The 18,861-nt window shown below is 44.3% G+C and overlaps 1 protein-coding gene across 4 annotated transcripts; it reads right to left on the bottom strand.

Moving 5' to 3' along the window:
* Positions 1–392: 392 nt before the first annotated feature.
* Positions 393–17,974, bottom strand: Wdr61 (WD repeat domain 61). Of its 4 annotated transcripts, none has more exons than XM_010619476.3 (12): positions 17,915–17,968; positions 13,755–13,888; positions 13,600–13,649; positions 12,919–12,946; positions 11,182–11,287; positions 10,677–10,849; positions 5,033–5,181; positions 4,737–4,830; positions 3,416–3,509; positions 3,078–3,170; positions 2,162–2,240; positions 393–655 (listed from the first exon to the last, which is right to left on the bottom strand). In XM_010619476.3, the coding sequence occupies exons 3-12, from the start codon at positions 13,609–13,611 to the stop codon at positions 566–568; spliced, it is 918 nt and encodes a 305-aa protein (XP_010617778.1). In that variant the 5' UTR covers positions 13,612–13,649; positions 13,755–13,888; positions 17,915–17,968; the 3' UTR covers positions 393–565. The 4 variants fall into 4 exon arrangements, with proteins under 4 accessions (XP_010617778.1, XP_010617777.1, XP_010617776.1 ...); XM_010619475.3 differs by having other exon boundaries at positions 13,789–13,888; XM_010619474.3 differs by lacking the exon at positions 13,755–13,888 and having other exon boundaries at positions 17,915–17,974.
* Between the last annotated feature and the right edge of the window lie 887 nt (positions 17,975–18,861).

The following is an 18,861-nucleotide window of genomic DNA, read 5'->3' as shown; positions in this document are numbered from 1 at the left end:
GAAATAATTTTTTTTTAGTGGGGAGATAATGTATTGAACAGAAGGATCCCCAGGTGGACAGGACCAGAGGCTGAGCCCACCCAGTCAGACACCGTTTCCTTCAGGACTCCATTCTTCAGGATGAAATGGGTGCTCACTGTGTAACAGGAGTCAGTCCTGGGAGAGGGGCCGCAAAGGTCGGCAAGCACGTACCTGCTCCTCTCCCCGACTAAATAATGCCAGCTCCTCTCACTGTTCTCCAGCAGCAGGTAAACCAAGAAAGAAGTGTGTCCACCAACAGGGGCGTTGCATCGAGCACTTTAAGTGTGAATAGCATTTCCATTAAATCAGGAAAAATTTTATACTATATCTACAAAATGAGTTTCTGCTATAATATGTGCTCAATTTCTTATTTATTTATTTTGTACCGGGGATCAAACTCGGGTCCTTGAGCTTGTGAGGCAGGCAGCTGAACCACTGAGCTACATCCCCGGCTCAGTTTCTTACTTAAATGCACATAAAGGTAAGGAATGTCCCGGCAATCTGTACGCCCTCTCCACAGTGTTGGCCTTGCAGATGCTGATGTCTAAATTGGACAATCATAGATGTGAATTTCCTGGTCGTCTCCAACAGACACAATTTTTGAGCCATTTCCATTGTATTTTACTCCCCAGACCTGTAAATTTTAAAAGTTCTATTAATGTTTTCTTTCTGAACACTGTTTACAAAATGAACATCTTCATTTACTGCTCATTATTCTGAATTCAGGAAAATACTTGAGTTGAGGGCATTCTTACACTTCCTATATCAGAGAAGATGGTGGCTTCTCTTTAACCAGGCACCTTCCTTTTGTTGTTATTATTACCCCCGCCTCCAGCACATTTTTATTTCTACACTAACCAGGATAACCTACAACCCTTACGAAGACTCAGAATCCAGAGGATCACCATGGAATCCACAAAGGACCAGCATTTATGGTGCCAGAAGGAGACCCACAAGCCCAAGGTCACTGCCTAGAAGAAAACTGCCGCTGCTCATCCTACCCCATCCACAATGCCCTGGTCACGATCTTCCACTTGTTATTAGAAGCCTGGGGGCCAGGCACCATGGATACCACTGATTTTATGTGCCATGCACTGAATGAACAGCTTCACACTTCCTTCCCAGGCAGAGCTGATGTGCCAAGTTCCGATCTTCAGGGCCGTCTTTCTGATTTGAAGCAGATCTAGGGCATCAGGTTGTCACTCTGGCTGTGAGATGGACTTCAGGATGATGACTGGGCCACATGACGGGCTTACTCCCTCTTCAAATCTCTTCCTCTGCAACAGCAGCACTCGGACCCCCATACAAGGCCACAAAGCACCAGTACTTATTCCCTGAGTCCAGCAGTAGACTGTCAATATCAAGACCAACCCCCCGGGACTCTATGGGTCACAATGTAAGAGTGAATCAGCATGCGCAGTTAGGTAACCACTCCAAACTGCATTCCAAAAGAAATCTATTAACATCTGGAAACATTCAGAGCATGTCCAAAGCCACATTTATGCTTGTTTGTTTGTATGCTGACGAGTTCCTAGACCCTGATCTTCACAGTGGCGGGTTAGCAGTGTGCTGTCCTCTTGGGGCATGTGACAGATGCAATACCAGATCTACAGGAGACCTGCTGGGTCTGACCTGCAGTTTACTTAGGGGACCCCAGGGGATCCACATGCACATTAAGACCAATATGTACCACACAAGAACACCAGAAACACTTCACACCTCGGCAAAAGTACAGACAGAGGCTCCTTTCAAAGATGGAAATCAAATCCAAACAACCTGTAAGAATTTCCTTCTACTATATTAAAGAACAATCTCATTTCTTTTTTGGACAGTTCTAAAAATGGCAAATAGTGACTATGAGTAAAGGCAGCTGCTGACCAGGAGGGTCCTTGCCAAGCTGGTCCTGGCTTGGACGGGCCCAGAGAGCCCCCGGCAAAGAGGCTGTGCTTGTCGCACGCTGTCACACAGGCAGGGGCACCTCCACTAGGTGACAGCAGGTCCCCGCCTCTGCTAGATGGACATTAACAGCAGCAGTCCCAATCCAGGGGTCTACCACTCTCCCTGAGAGGGGAGGAAAATAAAACTGTTCTAGCACAGAATGCTGCAACCTAGAGAAAAGACATTGAAATTTATTCCATACCTGATCCTGGTGATCAAAGAAGGTGTGAACACAAGTCCTTGTTCCAACGTCCCACACTTTTACACTTTTGTCAGATGAACTGTGTCAAACAATGAACATCAATTAGTATCACAAAATGTTTCCAGACAGGTTTGAAACTGAGTATGACCCAAAACTCCCACACGACTCCACCATCAGAAGCCCCTTGGCCAATGCAGGACAGGGCAGGGCCAGAAGCTCAGTGGCCCTCTCAGGACAGCCACCCTCCCGAGACTGCACCTCTAGGTGCTGTTATTAGGAGGCCCCAGCCTATTTAACAGTCCGGATGCCAAGGAGGCCCAGGGAAGCTTCAAACAAAGGCTCTGGGGATCTCGTGGACCACCAGGCAGAACTCTTGTGCTGTCCACCCCATGGGTCCAGCCATACTGGTCAATATAGGCCTGAACACACTTGGGTGGATAAACACAAGTTTTTTTTTGAATTGAGGATTGAACCCTTTGAGCTCCATTCTAAACACTTTTTATTACTTTTATTTTGAGAGAGGGTATCTTTAAGTGTCTACGTTCCCCAGGCTGAGCTGAACTTGTGATCCCTCTGCCTCTGCCTTCCAAAGTACTGGGATCACTGGTGTGCGTGACCACACTCAGCTCACAATCACATATTTTAAGCTACTGTTGAAACAGGCATACCTCTGAATAGCTGTAGGTAGAAGCCTAGATTTACAAGAAAAACCTGAGTTTAACTGTTTAAAAGATTTCATCTTTGTTCCGGCTAAGGCTAGCTAACTTCATTATTTACATAAATAAAAACTAAGAACTGCAGAAAATGAAGGCAACTTAAAATTTAAAGAAGTCAGTCTTCAAATTTTAAGGCAGCTCATTCCAGAAGACATCTTCATCTTCCAAGTGTTTTAGAAACCACAAGTAAACCCAAGTACCTAGAGACGAAGTGAGTGTCATCAGGACAGAAGGCAACGTTCAGCACCCAGGAGGCATGGCCACTCAGCGTGCCGGCCAGGTTGGCATGTTGTCTGCAAGGGGTCAGCGTACAGGCAGTGAGGATGTTAACTTGCACATCCCTCTCCATAGCCCCGAGGACTCAAAGGCAAGGGCACCGGGTGGGGGATGACTGGGGGGACTGAGGTGACTGGCAGAATCCAAACACAGGTCCTTACTGGGAGGGCAGGAGGGTGCAGCAAACCCCTCATTATTAGGACTCCTAGTAACAAGGGGACAGGGCAACCGTTGGTGTTAAAGTGCAACGCCTTCTACTCACACATCGTAGATCTTGATGTAGCCATCATCTGATGCAGTGACGAGGAGCTGAGAGTCCGGGGAAAAGGTCAAGGAGCGGATGGGCATGGCATGGCCTGGAATTCACGAAGGCCCTGTTAATCCTGGAAAACCACTGCTGCTTCATATGACTACCTACTGCTACGTCCCTTGGGAGGACCATGCATCACTGAGTGGGAACTGCCCTGCCGCTTCACTCACGAAAGAAACACATTAGCTGGGTGGAGTGGTGCACACCTGTAGTCCCAGTATTCTGGGAGGCTGAGGCAGGAGGACTGAAAATCCCAGCCCACCCTGGGCAACTCAGTGAAATGAAACAATAAAAAGAGGCTGAGGGTCTGGCTCAGTGTAAAGGTCCTGGGCTCAATCCTTAGTACTTAAGAGAAAAGGAAGTTACTGCGTTACTCTCATTCCTCGTGTTCTAGATGCATCCACCTAAACCCAACCTGTTCTCCTCACGCATTTCCCCTTGGCCTCTCTCCCTGGGAGCTGGACCTCAACCTAACACTATTGTTAAAATCTCCTCTGCTACAGATACGACCAAATATGGAAATAAGTAAGCAGTGTAAGGCTGGACAAATATCATCCTATTTCCTTATCACATCCTTTGCTGTACAGAAACAATACATTGAGGAGTTATTATGTTCACTTGGCTAGAATTCGAAGTAACACAAAAGAATGTGTAATAAAGTCACTTTCCCACCCACCTGGCTCTTTGGCTACCCAGTCCTGCTTCCCAGGGCCACCAATGTATGTTACCAAATTATCAGCAAAGAAGAGCTGTCTCCCAGCCAAAAGTTCTTCAGAACCAAAATAACAAATGAGACACACACTTAGCTAAGGTACATTAACACATAAATAAAAAGCAAGTTAATTCACCAAAAGAAGCAACTAACTCTGTCACAAGAACTAATATATAGGTAAAACAAGTGACAAGCCTAAAACTTGGAGCCCTTTCAGTTTTACAAACAAGATTAAAAGATTTTGCTAATCTAATGTTTATCTGTCATTTGACAGCATTTTTTTTTTCTTTTGGGCACTGGGGATCAAACTCGGGGCCTTGCGATTTTCAAGGCTGGCAGCTACAAACAAGATTAAAAGATTTTGCTAATCTAATGTTTATCTGTCATTTGACAGCATTTTTTTTTCTTTTGGGCACTGGGGATCCAACTCGGGGCCTTGCGATTTTCAAGGCTGGCAGGAGAACCACTGAGCTAAATCCCCGGCCCATTAACAGCATATTAAGAAAGAATAACTTCGTCTGCAATCTGATAGCCCAGCTTGCACAAAACCAGGAATTATACCTTCCAGCGTATGCAGAAGTTTCCCTGTTGCAATATCAAAAATATTGATGATTCCATCTATGGCTCCGCTGGCCAGGTACTTCCCGTCAGGACTCTGTTGAGAGAACAGAAGATGAGTCCTCTGGGACTCGCGGTGTTGTTACTCTATCCCTGCTGAACACAACTCAGCCTCCTCGTGCTCCAGGTCTAACTGGCTGGCGGCCCCACACCACCAAGACCAAGGCACAGACGATGACACGCTGCAAGAGTAAACGTGAGGAATCAGAAAGACAAGAGAATGAATGCTGTTTCCTTACATAGGCAATACTGAGGATAAACTTTCCTCTTGTGTCCAGAGAATATTCTTTTTTTCCACTTTCTACACCAAAAATGTTCACTTTTCCCACATGAGTTCCTGTGGCCAGATACTGGGAATCCGGTGAAAAGGCCAAAGTCCAGGCATCCACTGGAAGGAAAAAAGGGGAAAAATACAGTGAAAAAAGGTGATCCTAGTTTTAAAACCTGAAGTTTAACCAAACGATACAAGTTTTAAAATGAAGGAAACCCCAAGATATATCATGTAAAGGTACAAGATCCCAATGATGAATGTAATTGGATTGCTTGCCTTAAATGTAGCAATAAACTTAATGGAAAAAAAATAAATAAAATTAAGGAAACCATCCTGTTTGAAGGAGGCCACCTTAAAATGATGTTGAGCAGAGAGTAGGGATTTAGCTCAGTAGCATCACACCTGCATAACAAGTGCAAGTCCCTGGGTTTGATTCTCCGTACCAGGAAAAAAAAATGTTGTCAAGCAGACTCTGATTATATTCAGAGCTTCTAGTGAGCAAAGATCATGAACTTCCAGACTTGCCAGTATTTTACTGAGCACAAAGCAGCAGGGGGAGCGTACAGTCAGGTAGGTGGGGCGATGACCAGAAGTGCTGATGTGAGAGAGGCCTAGCAAGAACAGAACAAAGCATTCTTGCAAGAAGTGAATCTTAGGTTAATGGGAACTTGTTCTTTCCCTTAGATTAATATTAACTTTTTATAGAGGATGAGCAAGAATCATGGGGTCTTCAGCTGCAGGTGCTATCAGCTAGTACAGGAGCCACAGTGTCCATGACCTGGGTTAGTTAGTCTTGGCCCCAGCCTGGCCAGTGGAACGTAGAGTTCTCTTTCTGCATGCCAGCTGCCGCCATTAAGCTGTGCACTTAACCCTCAGACCAGCTCCAAATTACAAGTACAGGCCAATGGTATTAAGCCTATTGAATATAATCAAAGCCTGCTCAATACCACCTTAAAGTATTCTCCTTCACTGTTTCTGAGAATTATGTTGTAAAAACATTGCTTCTTTACCACATTTAGTTTAACACTTTCTTTAACTGTTAATAAAAACAGGACAATACCAAGTGCTAGCAAGGCTGTGGAGAGACCAGGGCACCCATACATTGGTGGGAATGTAAAGTGGGACAGTTACTGTGAAAACCAGGCTGAAAGCAAACGTTTACCCCAGTATCCAGAAATTCCACTCCCAGGTAGCTAAGAGAAATGAAACACTCAAGAAAAATGAAACATATCCACACAGAGACACATGCACCCATGCTCAGAGAAGCTGTGTTCACATGCCTGCCAAGTGGCGAATGGATAAACAAAATGTGGCACCTGCTCACAACAGGACGCTTCTTGACAATGAAAGAATAAATGTATGCCACAACATGGGTGAATCTCAAAAACATACTAAGGAAACAATGACAATATGATTGATTCCATTTATGTGCATTTCCTTCAGAAAGGCAAAATGATACAGAAAGCAAGCAGCTTGCCACTGCCTATGGCGAGCAGAGCACAGGGACTGACTGTGTGGGCACAGAGGGTCCCACAGCACACTGGCTTGATGGTGCGCACCCTCAGAAACCTGCTTGGTGAACAAACCACATACTTCAGATGCCAAATTTCATGGTGCAATTAGAGATGTGAGATTTTGGTAAAGCTATAAATGAAGAGGTGCCCAAAATAATCTTACATAAAACTACAAAGTAGTTGTTATGTGGCAAAGTAGTTACCACAAATCAATAGAGCAAGAATCCATTAGTTCTGAAGTCACATCATATACCTCAGTTACCTGTCAACAAGAGTTCAATCTCTGACACTCTTCAGCCACATGTTAGGGTCTGGGGAGCACCTACCTCCAACTGGAGCATGGAGGGCATGGGGTATGAGGGACCCACGCCTCACAGAGGCCACCCTTAAGTGCTCGGGGGGTGGGCACAAGAACAATGCCACCCCCCACTGCCACCTGGACCACTTCTCCAAGCCCAGTCTTACATGGGACACCCACTCCCATGTCTTGCCCCCTCCTGTCCCTTGTCTAGGAATTCTGGGGGTGTTTTGTTTGTTTGTTTGTTTGTTTTTTTGGTGCTAGAGATCAAACTTGGGACCTTGTGCTTGCAAGGCAGGTGGCAGAACCCTAGGCTAAATCCCCGGCCCCGGGGGTGTTTTTAATATACAAGTCTCTTGGAATTTTTACACACATACATCCAAAGCAACAATATATCCTTTAACTTAATCACTTTACTTATGAAATTTTGTTTTTAAAACAAAATTTACTTCAAAAGTGCTCAATTAACCAACAAGACCTTAAAAAGTTTCATTATAATCAATCTCTCAGGTGCTTTAGACATATCTTTGCTATTCTGACAGGATGATGTTTTCTTCCCCTGCCCATACCTACAGGGCAGGGAAATTTCCCAGTTCCTGGAAAAGGCCTGTGAGATACCTGTTAATGAGCCTTTGTCTACCCCTGTAGAAGGACAGTCAGGACTGTTTAGGGTTACATCTTTTGTTTTTTGTTTTTTTTTTTGGTACCGGGGATTGAACTCGGGTCCTTGCGCTTGCAAGGCAGGCCACCAAACCGCTGAACTAAATCCCCGGCCCTTAGGGTTATATCTTATTTCATGGCAATGAGTCGTTTACAGAAATAATGGTTAGCAGAAAACCTACTTTCTAGTCCTCAAAGCTTAGTAAGATGTTTCTTCTAAATTATTTTTATATTTCCCTATTAATTTGCAATGAATATCTTTTACTACTAAATAGCCTTATGTTCAAAACCAGAGGTACAATTTTTTTTTGGGGGGGTACCGGGGATCGAACTCGGGACCTTGCACTTGAGGGGCAGGCGGCAGAACCACTGAGCTAAATCCCCAGCCCTCATAGGTATAATTTTTAATCCCTCACTCAACCCTGCACTCTAAGATTTCACATTTGCAATATGAATGTTCACTTCCATCCTTAAGTTCCACCTCCACCCTGAAGGTGGGCATTCTGGGCACCTGATGCTGAGGGTCTCTGAGGTCTTTATCTTCCTGTCAGCTACCAGAAGTGTCAGCCTTCTAGGTGTTAGCTACTAGAAGCCACAGCTGGGGGAAGAGCTGTCCTCGCAGCTTGGCTTTCATCTACTTCCTTTCATCTTCAGGACAGGGATTTTGTCTGCTATTTTTCTGTTCCTTCTGTGGTGGCTCATATTTTCAAGCTAGGTACAACTAAGAGTCTGTTTTCCCTCTATTCCTTGGAGGACCTAGCCTCATCAAGGGGCTGAATCTTCTGATGAATGCAGCTGCTTTTTGCCTGTCAATAGCAATAGCTGCTTTTGTTACTCAAACAAATAACTTGGGCCTAGTTTTGTGCAGATTCCAACCTCTCTATTCTTTCTAAGATCTTCTTCCTTGACACTCTTGCCCCCTGGAGAATATAGGCATCATCTGTCACAGCCAGCCAGTAGTACACACATACCATCCTTTGCCTGGAAACAATGAAACACTCATTTCCTCAGATGTGATGAGTGCAGGGCCACAAACCAGGCAATGACCAGTGTCAGTTCCTGGGAGGGCACAGGAACCCAAAAAGAAACAGCAGCAACACACACCTATATTTATAGCAGCATAGTATGTAATAGCTAAAACTTGGAAACAGCCCATCTGCCCATCAGTTGGAGACTGGATAAAGAAGATATGGTTTTTCTATAAAATGGAATACTACTCAGCCATAAAGAATGAGAAATTAGAGTCATTCATAGGAAAATGGATACATATTGAGCATATACTCCTAAGTGAAATGAATAAGTCACACATGTATAAATACCGAATAGTTTCTCTGGTGTGAAAAACTATAATGGTACATAAGATCCTAAAGATATAACTGACAATGTGAAATAGGAAGAAAAGGGCTAAAGGAATAGGGGAAGTGAGAAGGGTAGGGGACATGTAATAAGGGAAAAGAAAAAAAAACATGAGAAAATGAAAAAATGGAAATAAAGTATTTGTAAATAGGGAAGGGAGGAGGGGGTGAAGGGGTAAGGGGAAAAAATGAGAACTAAGACCTGTCATGTAAAGGTACAAGATCCCAATGATGAATTTAACTATACTGTATACCTAAAATGTACCAATAAACTAAAGGAGGGAAAAAAATTGCAAGATGGCCATCTTGCAAGCCAGAGTGTAACGGTAACCTTTTCCAAACTCATATCCCAGCTCACACACTCTAAGAACTGTGATTCAGTGGGACCAAAATAGCACCTGGGCAAAGCTCCAGCAGTGAGAAGCAGCAACAAGGACTGATGCTTCCAAGGGCACCTACATCGTTTTCAGACTCCCACCCTCCTTGCAAAACCAGGAACAGCGTTCTTTCCAACACGCAGTGGTAAGCTGGCCGGGGGCTGGTGCACACCTGTAATCCCAGCACTGGGGAGACTGAGGCAGAAGGATAACTGTGAGTTTGAGACCAGACTGGGCTACATAATGAGTCCAGGTCAGTCTCAAGTACACAAATACCCAAAAAAACCAACACGCAGTGGTGACTGAGTATAACTGGTGGAGGCAAATCCACTGGGTCACTATACTACCCAAGCAGCCCTTCCGATCCACCCATGAAGGGCACTCAGTGTCATCACCCTTGGGGCAGAACCAGCTCTGCTGGGGAGCACCAGGCTAAAGGGGTCCTGAGTGCTGTGCTGCTTGCTCCCCGTTAACCCAGCCTACTGCAAGTGTTTATTACCATCACCTTGGAAGATGCTTTAAGGCAGAAGGACAAGAGCACACACAGGGAAGATTTGGAAATGGGAAGAGGACCAAAGAGATGGGAGAGGAAGGGGATATAAAAAAGGATTAAGCTGTATTATAGCCATGTACCAACTCCCCAAGATGAACATAATCATTACGCACTGATAAAAAAAGATAACAATATCCTACAGTACTTTAAAAAAAATTAATGAATTTGTTTTAGAAGTTTCATCTCTCTCACATGCTAGAAACCAGGCACTTAAATAGCAATTAGTGAAGATCACCACTGCACAGCTCTATGAAGACACATGCTCTATGTGCTGAGCTTCCTCAAGGCAGTGAATGAATCAAATGAGAATTCAGTGAATAGAGAACCACTGGACCACCCAAACACAGGTATACAACCCTACACTGGCAATTCTGAAATCCACTAAGTTCTGAAAACTATTATGTGTTTTTATTTTTGGTTTTTGGCACTACAGGGGATTGAACCCTAGGCCTTCACATTGAACTGTAGGTTCCCAGGCCTTTATTATTATTTTTAAATTTTGAGACAGGGTCTCATTAAGTTATCCAGGCTGTATATGAAGGCATACAGGGGTACAGCCTGCCTCAGGCTCCCAGAGTACTGGGAAAACTATTAGTTTTTTCTTAAGCTTAGAACCAAAATTAATCTGGCAGCAAAAGCAGACCAGAATTAATGTAAGGGTACAGCTAGCCTTTATTTACCTTAGTACAACTGCTCACATTTAGCTGCAGTATTAGTGTTTGACTACACTGAAAGCATGTATGCAAAGTTCTTACACCCATATCAGCTCTCTCAAGTCTGAAAAAATTCTGAACAATAAACATATTTCTAAGGGATTTGAAGGGACTGTGAACCTCTATGATAGAAAACTCTTACCAGGTCCTGCATCTATAGACTTTATTTGTTTGCCATTTTCCAAGTCCCAGAGACGAATGTGGGCATCCAGAGAGCTAGAAGCAGCAATGGGCAGGGTGTGGCTGATGTCCACAGATACCACCCCCAGCTGGTGTCCCTCCAGGCTCCACTGCAGGTCCAGCCTCTCATCACACCTGCATGGGGGACAGAGAAATGAATCGCTTCATATATAAGACAGTGACCCAGGCCTGAACTCCTGGGTTTTTGTGACTGTGTATTACCATGGTCTCGAAATGCAGAATCAGAGAACTAAAGACCAGGTTTTAACCCTGTTGTTGTTTTGATAAACAAATAAATAAGTAAGAAACTGGGCTTTAATACCAAATAACAAGAAGAGAGCAAACATAAGCCACTATTTTACATTACCATACAGCCATTGCTTTCTCTTTTAGAAAAACATTAATACTTCCCTGATTGTAACCAAAGGAGCCCAATTTTCCAAGCTCTGTGTTAGAGGGGTGCTCACCATTTCCAGACCTTCACTAGGTCGTCCAGGGATCCTGTGACCACTGTTTCAGAGTTTTCTTTCTTGTTTGTCCCCCAGGCAACTGACCAAATAGCATCATCATGGGCTAGAAGGGAAAGTATTTCATTTAAAAAGTTCCTGGGCATGCAACTTCTACATTTAGTGTGATAAAAAGCTGAAATACTGTTCAACAATTCTGAAGTAACATCCACTTCTGGCTATCTGCTTATAAGCTTCACAGGCATTTTCCCTTTTATTACAATCGTGGGGCACATATGCGGAACAGAGGTTCTGAAGAAGCCACCTGCCCTAAAACACTTTAACTAGGTAGAGTTGTAGAACCAGAAAGAGCCAGCTCCAAGCCTAACATCCTTTCTACCAGCATGCTGCCCAGCATTCGGCAGTAAGGAATAGCTATCCATTGGCTAACAAAGGAAAAACTGCGGTTACCTGCTCCTACAAGAAAGACTTAAACTCAATATGAGATGAATCTTGGAGGTCTTTGGAAACCAGCAGGCAGTTCAACTGTCAACAGTACAGGTCTAAAAAACATGAGTTGTCTTTTACTACAAATGTTTTTATTATGCTTAATAAGCCACATAATTATGTTAGTCTTCTTATGAGTGCTGCCTCAATCACAACAGTCCTATGAAACAGGTACTAGTAAGCCCATGCTCACTTTATAGACGAGGAATTAAGAGGCTTACAGAAGCCTAGGAGCTCACCCAAAGTCACAAAGCTTACAAGGGGCAGAGCTAGGATTCAACCTAATCTGTTAGGTGAAGTCCACCTCAAATCCAGGCCTGCAAGCTGCATATTTGGTAGGCCACATAGTTGTTCTGCAGACCCATGTGGGTATATAAATGTGACAAGTGCACAAAGAAGCATGACCATGCCAGGGCCATTATTTCAAGACATGAATACAAGAACACTGAACTTCACAGCTGTGACACACACAGAATTGTGGCTTCCTTTATGATCTCACCTGATACAGGCTGATAGCATTAGCCTCATATAAAGGAGATGGTAGATGCTGTACTGCTCAACTATACTAGTTAGCTAAGAATGCTTTGGCTTAAACTTCAGACTAAATAAATTATCACCCATTTAGAGTGAAAGAGCTTGGTTAGGCATCCTACAAATTCCCCAGACTTCCCAAATACACCAAGGCTGTGAAGAAATGAGACCTGAGTGACCAACCCCTGCACAAATGCTCCTCCCTGCAGGTGTAAGATCTGTGTCCCTGCAGTCACCGCCTCACACTGGACTCCAAGCTCCCCTCTGCTCCCAGGCCCACCATGGACACTGCCATACAGCCCCACCCCTCCCCACACACTCAGGGGCCTTGAAAGAAACTCACCTCAACTGTACTGAGAGGTAAGGACACCGAGCTCAGGACCACGTGTGAGTCCATCTGTCTGGCTGAGCCCACATTAACACAACCCAGAAGCACAAAGCTTTCCCCACCCTCCCGGCACCTGGGAAGCTCAGTTACAGCTCCTCAGCCTAGAGCTCTCATTTGTCACTTGACTCCTGATTTATCCTTTTACTTGACTACCCAGTTTTTTGTTTCTTTCTAAGTGTGTGAGCTCTCAGCTGTCTCTGCCAACTGTTCTGCAGAGTGAGAGCACCTGGGACCTGCATGCCAGGTTGGCGTGACAACATTTCAAAGAAACCAGAGAGCAAGCAGCTTTTTATACAGAAGCATGGATTTGCTTGAACAGGCAGGCTCCTTACCTTGCTCTTGTTTGAAGAGAATACTGTACTGAAAAAGAACAGAAGCCACAGTAAGCCAGCACTTAGCCAGCCCACACCCATCCCAGAGTTCCCCGAGGGGACTGCAGTCTTTGCAGTGCTAGCCACTCCCTCCACTGCTGCCTGAACACCCTGAAAGCTCTCATTCCTGCTCAAGTCAGACTTGTACAATCACATCAGAAAATATTAATTCTGAAACACACCAATGTTCCCCCCTCCACTACTACCCACTACACCACAGGAGACCAAGAAATGCTTTCCTTTTCAGCTCTGATCACTCAGGAGTATAGTTTGCAGCTTAATTTCTGTAGTTGTACAAGTAAGCACAGCCTGCAAAACTTGTTACTTTTGTCCCTACTTTTATTTTAAAACTGTTTCTTCTGTGCCTGGTCTTTGTTTTTGTGTACAAATTCTTTTAAATTTTGTCAGTCCCTCTCTATACTGTAGTGAAGTCTAAATAAACAAATCCTACTGTTAGTCTGAATTTTATCCATGCCACCAAACCCCATGATGACTAGGTACCCAGGGCCACCCAGCTCTGTAGAAAAAGGGCAAGAATTCAATGCTAGCTTCCTGACTACATACCCAGACAACTTACTGGGGATGAACTTGTCAAGGAGACTAACTGACTCTCAACCAACTTCCCCTCAACACACGTCTTACCTGGTTGGTCATGTCCTCAACCAAAACGAAGGGCTAAAGGCTAGACAGCTCTGTGGAAACAACACCAGAGTTTCAGTACGGTGTCATCAGGGCAGAGGGGACTACAGAAGGTCCTCTTTCCAAGGTGAGCCTTTGCTAAGGAGTTGTTCTGACACCTTTCTGCCAGTCCCTGGGATCCCTTCACAGGACCTGCCAAGCGGTGGGGTCTTCTTGCTCCCAGGGACTCAACACTGCCCCCATCAGGTGGATTCTTCTCCCCAACTCTTGCCAGTGTCTGTCCCTTGCTGCTCTTTAGAGACAAAACCAGATTTTAGATATTCCACTTAGCAAGAAAACTTGAGGGAGTCCAAAAATACCAAAGTTCTTATAGTCCAAGCAGCAGTCCCAACTAAAAATGCTTTGAGAGCTTACACGTAAGAGGTTAGAGGGAGATAAGACCCCCAAAACATATTAAAGTCTTCAAGGACCTAGCTTAAACATAAACCTAACTTACATCAAGAATAAATAGATTTAGAGGGCAGGGGTATAGGGGAAAAAAAAATGAGAACCAAGATCTGTCATGTAAGGATAATAGATCCCAATGATAAATGTAACTGTACTGTATACTTAAAAAGTACTGATACACTCAATGAGAATAAATAAATAGATAGATAGATAGATAGATAGATAGATAGATTTAATTTCACAGGCTATACTAAGGGTTCTGTGTGTGTGTGTGTGTGTGTGTGTTATGGGTACTGGGTTGAACCCAGGCCTTTGCACCAAGCTGCATCCTCACTCCACCTCATTTTTTAATTTTGAGATGTGGTTTTACTACATTGCCAAGACTAGGCTCAATACACTTGGCTATGTTCTTAATATATTTTGTGCAAAGACCTCTCTAGGAGCCTGGAAAAGGCTGTACACTCTTTTGCTGGATGTTTTTAAGAAGGGAGGGCTGGGGACATAGCTTAGTGGTACAGCACTTGCCTAGCATGTACTAGGCCCTGGGTTCAAACCCCAGGACCACACACACACATACACACAACACAAGAAGGAAGGTAACCAAATACAGCAAGTTCCCTCACTACTCATGGCAGTATGTTCTACAAAGTCTCCACAAACACTAAATCAGCAAATAATGAAGCACTGCTCCTCAAGGAAACCCAGGGTTACTCTCTGGGCACAATATTTCTGTCAACTGATCGATTGACCTATTGATCTATTTTATGGTTTTTACAACAGACTATGTAGTTCAGACTAGCCTTGAACTCATTATATAACCTAGGCTGGTCTCCAACTTGCAGCGATCCTCCTGCCTTTACCTCTCAAGTGATGGGATTGCAGCTGTGTGCCACCATGCCTGGCAAACTGATCAATATATAATCACGTGGTTCTGTTTCAAAGCACCTTACTGAATACACATTGTATACTTGTATATACAATATGTATGTCAAATGTGAAGCCCATATTGTCAGGGAAGAGGACATGCCTGTGCTTCACTATGCAGAGGGCTGGTGCTCAAGCAGAGGTTGTGTGCTCTTTGTTTCAACAGAATCGGCTCAAACTCTTTCTTGTCTCTACTCTGGCAAGACCCTGTTCTTGGGTCACAAAACAATAAAACACTGACCACTTGATTAAGATCTCCATTGGCAAGGATTACTTAGAAATAATTTGTTTGTTTTTTCTGTTATTCTCAGAAAACTTTTGCTAGCCTTTTGGGGTTTGCAGATTTAAAGTAACATGAACTTGGATGTCTTCGCTGTGTGGGCTCTTGAGCTGTGGATAAAACTAGGTGAAAAGAATAACTGCACCCTTTTTGTTCCTTAATCTTTGACTGAAATTTAGTATTCTATTCATTCTATTCCATTATGAATTTAGGCAACAAACCACAGTAAGAAATAATATTTTGTTATGAATAGAAATTACATATAGTTTCTTATCGGGGTGTTAAGTTCATCTCAATTTGAAATTATGGTAGTTATTAGTCTTACTGCTACATCCTGTTGTGTAATGTGTTAATAAAGCATGTAGATTTTGAATTTGTGATGGTGTGACCTACGTGCTTTTTTTTTTTTTTTGGTACCGGGGATCAAACTCCAGACCTTGCGCTTATGAGGCAGGCTGCAGAACCACTGAGCTAAATCCCTGGCCCTAGAATCTGTATTTTGATAAAATTGCTTTAACATATAGTCTCTTAGTATTTGTGGATTCTGCTTGCTAAAATTAATTTGTAATGTCAAAGACAATACTTGCAAAACTTTTGTAGTCTTTAGACCATGTGCAAGGTGGTAAAAACTTTGAGTGATGCACAGTTCTCAACTGTCACTCTGCCTGTTTCCACTCTTACGCTGTAAACAAGTGCTCTGTTTGCAGTGTTTGGTGTCATGCTTTTTGCGTTTCTGTGCCTTCTTGATGGAGATTCCATGTTTAAAATAACCCCTGAGCAGTGCTCGCTTCGGCAGCACATATACTAAGACAACCTCTGAGCACAGTGCTGCAGTGTTGTCCCGTGTTCCAGAGTGCAAGCAGGTTGTGATGTGTCTTAGGGAGAAAATTCATTAGGCATGAATTCAACAGGAATGAATTACAGTACTAATGTATATTATTCGGTAAGATGCCTTCAAGCAGAACCACAAAATATGATTATATATTGATTAACTAACAAAAATATTGTGCCCAGAGAGTATAAGAACCCTGGGTTCCCTTGAGTAGCAATATTTCATTACTTGCTAGTGTTTGTGGAGACTTTATAGAACATACTGCCATGAATAGTGAGAACTCTGTATTTGGTTAACACCCCCCAGCCTTCTTCTTCTTCTTCTTCTTTTTTTTTTTTTTTTTTTTTTTTTTTTTGTGGTCCTGGGGTTTGAACTCAGGGCCTAGTACATGCTAGGCAAGTGCTTTACCACAGGGCTATATCCTCAGCCCTCCCTTCTTAAAAATCCCGCAAAAGGGTGTACAGCCTTTTCAAGACTGCTAACGGGGTCTTTGTACAAAATATATTAAGAACATGTGACAACAGAAAGAAACAATAACAAAGAAAGTAAGAAGGCTTCTTGAAGCCAACTTCCAAAGAGGCAGCCACCCTAGGATTGGGTTTGATCATATCAATGAGTGAAGGTTTGAGAATGTACTATGAATCAGACTGGGAGCCATTCTACATAATTTGGGAGAAAAATCATTTCATAATTAAAGTATGACTATAGCTAAGGCTCAATGTCACTTTGCCAGAAAGCCAGCTATAGTATAGAGAAACATAACTCCACTTTTGCCTCTGGTCACAGCTAAGACTTCAATGGTCCTGTGATGCTGTGATATTCAAGGGCAAGATTACATCAACTAAAGACATCCTGGTTGACAGCTGAGTAATAAGAGAAAGGTTTCACTTGGGGAGGGACAAATACCTCCTCAGCTTAACTCATCCCACCTATTATTGTAAGAACGCTCTCCTTACAGCCTTCAACATAAAATCCTCATCGACCAAAGATCCTCATCAACAGAAGATACACATCGACACAGGATTACCACCGCCCCCTAAGTCACCTGATGCTCCCTCCAATTTGTGTGTGTACCCAATAAATAGCACACACCTGCCTCTGTTAACGTTCTCAAATATATCATTAACCCGGGATACTACGAGGTGCTCAAAAAGAGCCTAAGTCTTTGCTTGTTGGTGTTCAGTGCCAGGGAGCTCGCTAAGAGTGGGATGCAATACGGGAACCTTCCGGTAAGATAGTCCTTCCTTCTCTAGAAAGGACTCCCCTGCAGAGAGGCCAGCCCCACCTCCAGGCTGCCCTGGAGTCTGGCATGCTGTTTATTTTAGCTTTTACAACAAAGCAAAGGTTTGATGAGACTGAGAATTTTACAACCATTGACTATACAGTTTTCAATTCCAAAAACAGTTTATAATAGTTTGGTGACACATACAACATGCATCCAAATACTGTATTTCTCAATAACTAAGACACTGACCTATTCTGTTCGTATTTTACAGTCATGTATTCATCCCTTTACACTCGAAATATTAAGGTGCAAAGATCTTGGACAAAAGTCAAGAAAAAATATCTCCATGGCCTTTTTGCTAATGTACAGTTCATAATTTTTTAATGAGCAAAAATCAAATGCAAGATCAGGCAACTCCTGGCCTTCCCGGCTCCAGACCACAGACCGCGGGTGCCCAAAGTACACCGAGATGGGACCCATTCTAACACCCCACATTCCTGAACAAACCTCTCAGCGTAAGCCTCTGATCCCCCAGCCCAGATACCCTCTGGTTCCGCCCATCAGCTACCCCCGCGATCACCAGCCCCAACCTCTGTGAAAACCCACTCACCTGCGCTCAGCCCGGCCGGCTCTTCTGACGTAACCGGCGCGACAGCGGCGCACAGAGATGACCCACCCCTGGGCCGACGCGGAGGAGGGGCGGGGAGAAGCCACGCCCCGCTCCTCAGAGGATTGGCTGCCCACGGGAACCAGGCCCTGGGAGCGCAGGCGCAGAGTTGGGTGTACGCCGGCGCAGACGGGGTGGGGCGGGGAGAGGTTAAACTCCTCTCTCTTAAACCCGGGGCCGTAACTATTGGAATCTACCCCCTCGCAGCTTGCTGGAAGCTTCTCGACTTCTGAGGTCTTTCTGACCACAAGCCACGGCCTGTCAGGGTGTCGAGTGTCACTTTAGGAGGTCTTCAGAGCATTCAGTGAGATGGAAGGGTGGCATCCAGTATCCCACCCACTCCCCTTTCTCCCTTCCTCCTTTCTCCCTCTCTCTTCACCGGATCCAGTTTGTCTGGAGCGCCTTGAGATCTGTGATGGTCCTGGTTGCTGAGGACTCAGGCCATTTGCACTCATCTGTCAGATCCCCCAGGTCCATCTCCCGGTGCTCAGTGTCCCCTACACTGTGTCCATGGAAACTCCATCCAGGGTCAGGGAGAAGACTCTGAATGTCATTGTCTTAGAAACTTGAGTGATAGTGAGCAGACTGAACTATCAGAATTCTTCCCTGTCGACTCCTAGGAGTAGACCTCCCTTACCATGTGAGTGTGACCACGGGCACCTGCCCGGGAGAAAGAAGATGTACAGTTACACAGTGAGGCCAGGGAGCTCACTTCATATGGGCCATTCATTCTGTACACTGACGTCAGTGCCAGGGGACCCTAGTGTCAGACGCACCCAAAAAAGACAAATGAACACACTGCCCTGCAACACTGGACCCCAGTTCTCATGGTACGGAGAGGACTTCAGTCCCCAGAGCATTGGCTTTGAACAGTGACATGAGTGATCTGC

Source organism: Fukomys damarensis, unplaced genomic scaffold (genome assembly GCF_012274545.1).
Source record: "Fukomys damarensis isolate Sample0158 unplaced genomic scaffold, DMR_v1.0_HiC HiC_scaffold_25, whole genome shotgun sequence".
NCBI lineage: Eukaryota > Metazoa > Chordata > Mammalia > Rodentia > Bathyergidae > Fukomys > Fukomys damarensis.
Note: the sequence above shows the minus strand (reverse complement) of the source record. Positions and strands in the feature narration are given on the sequence as shown.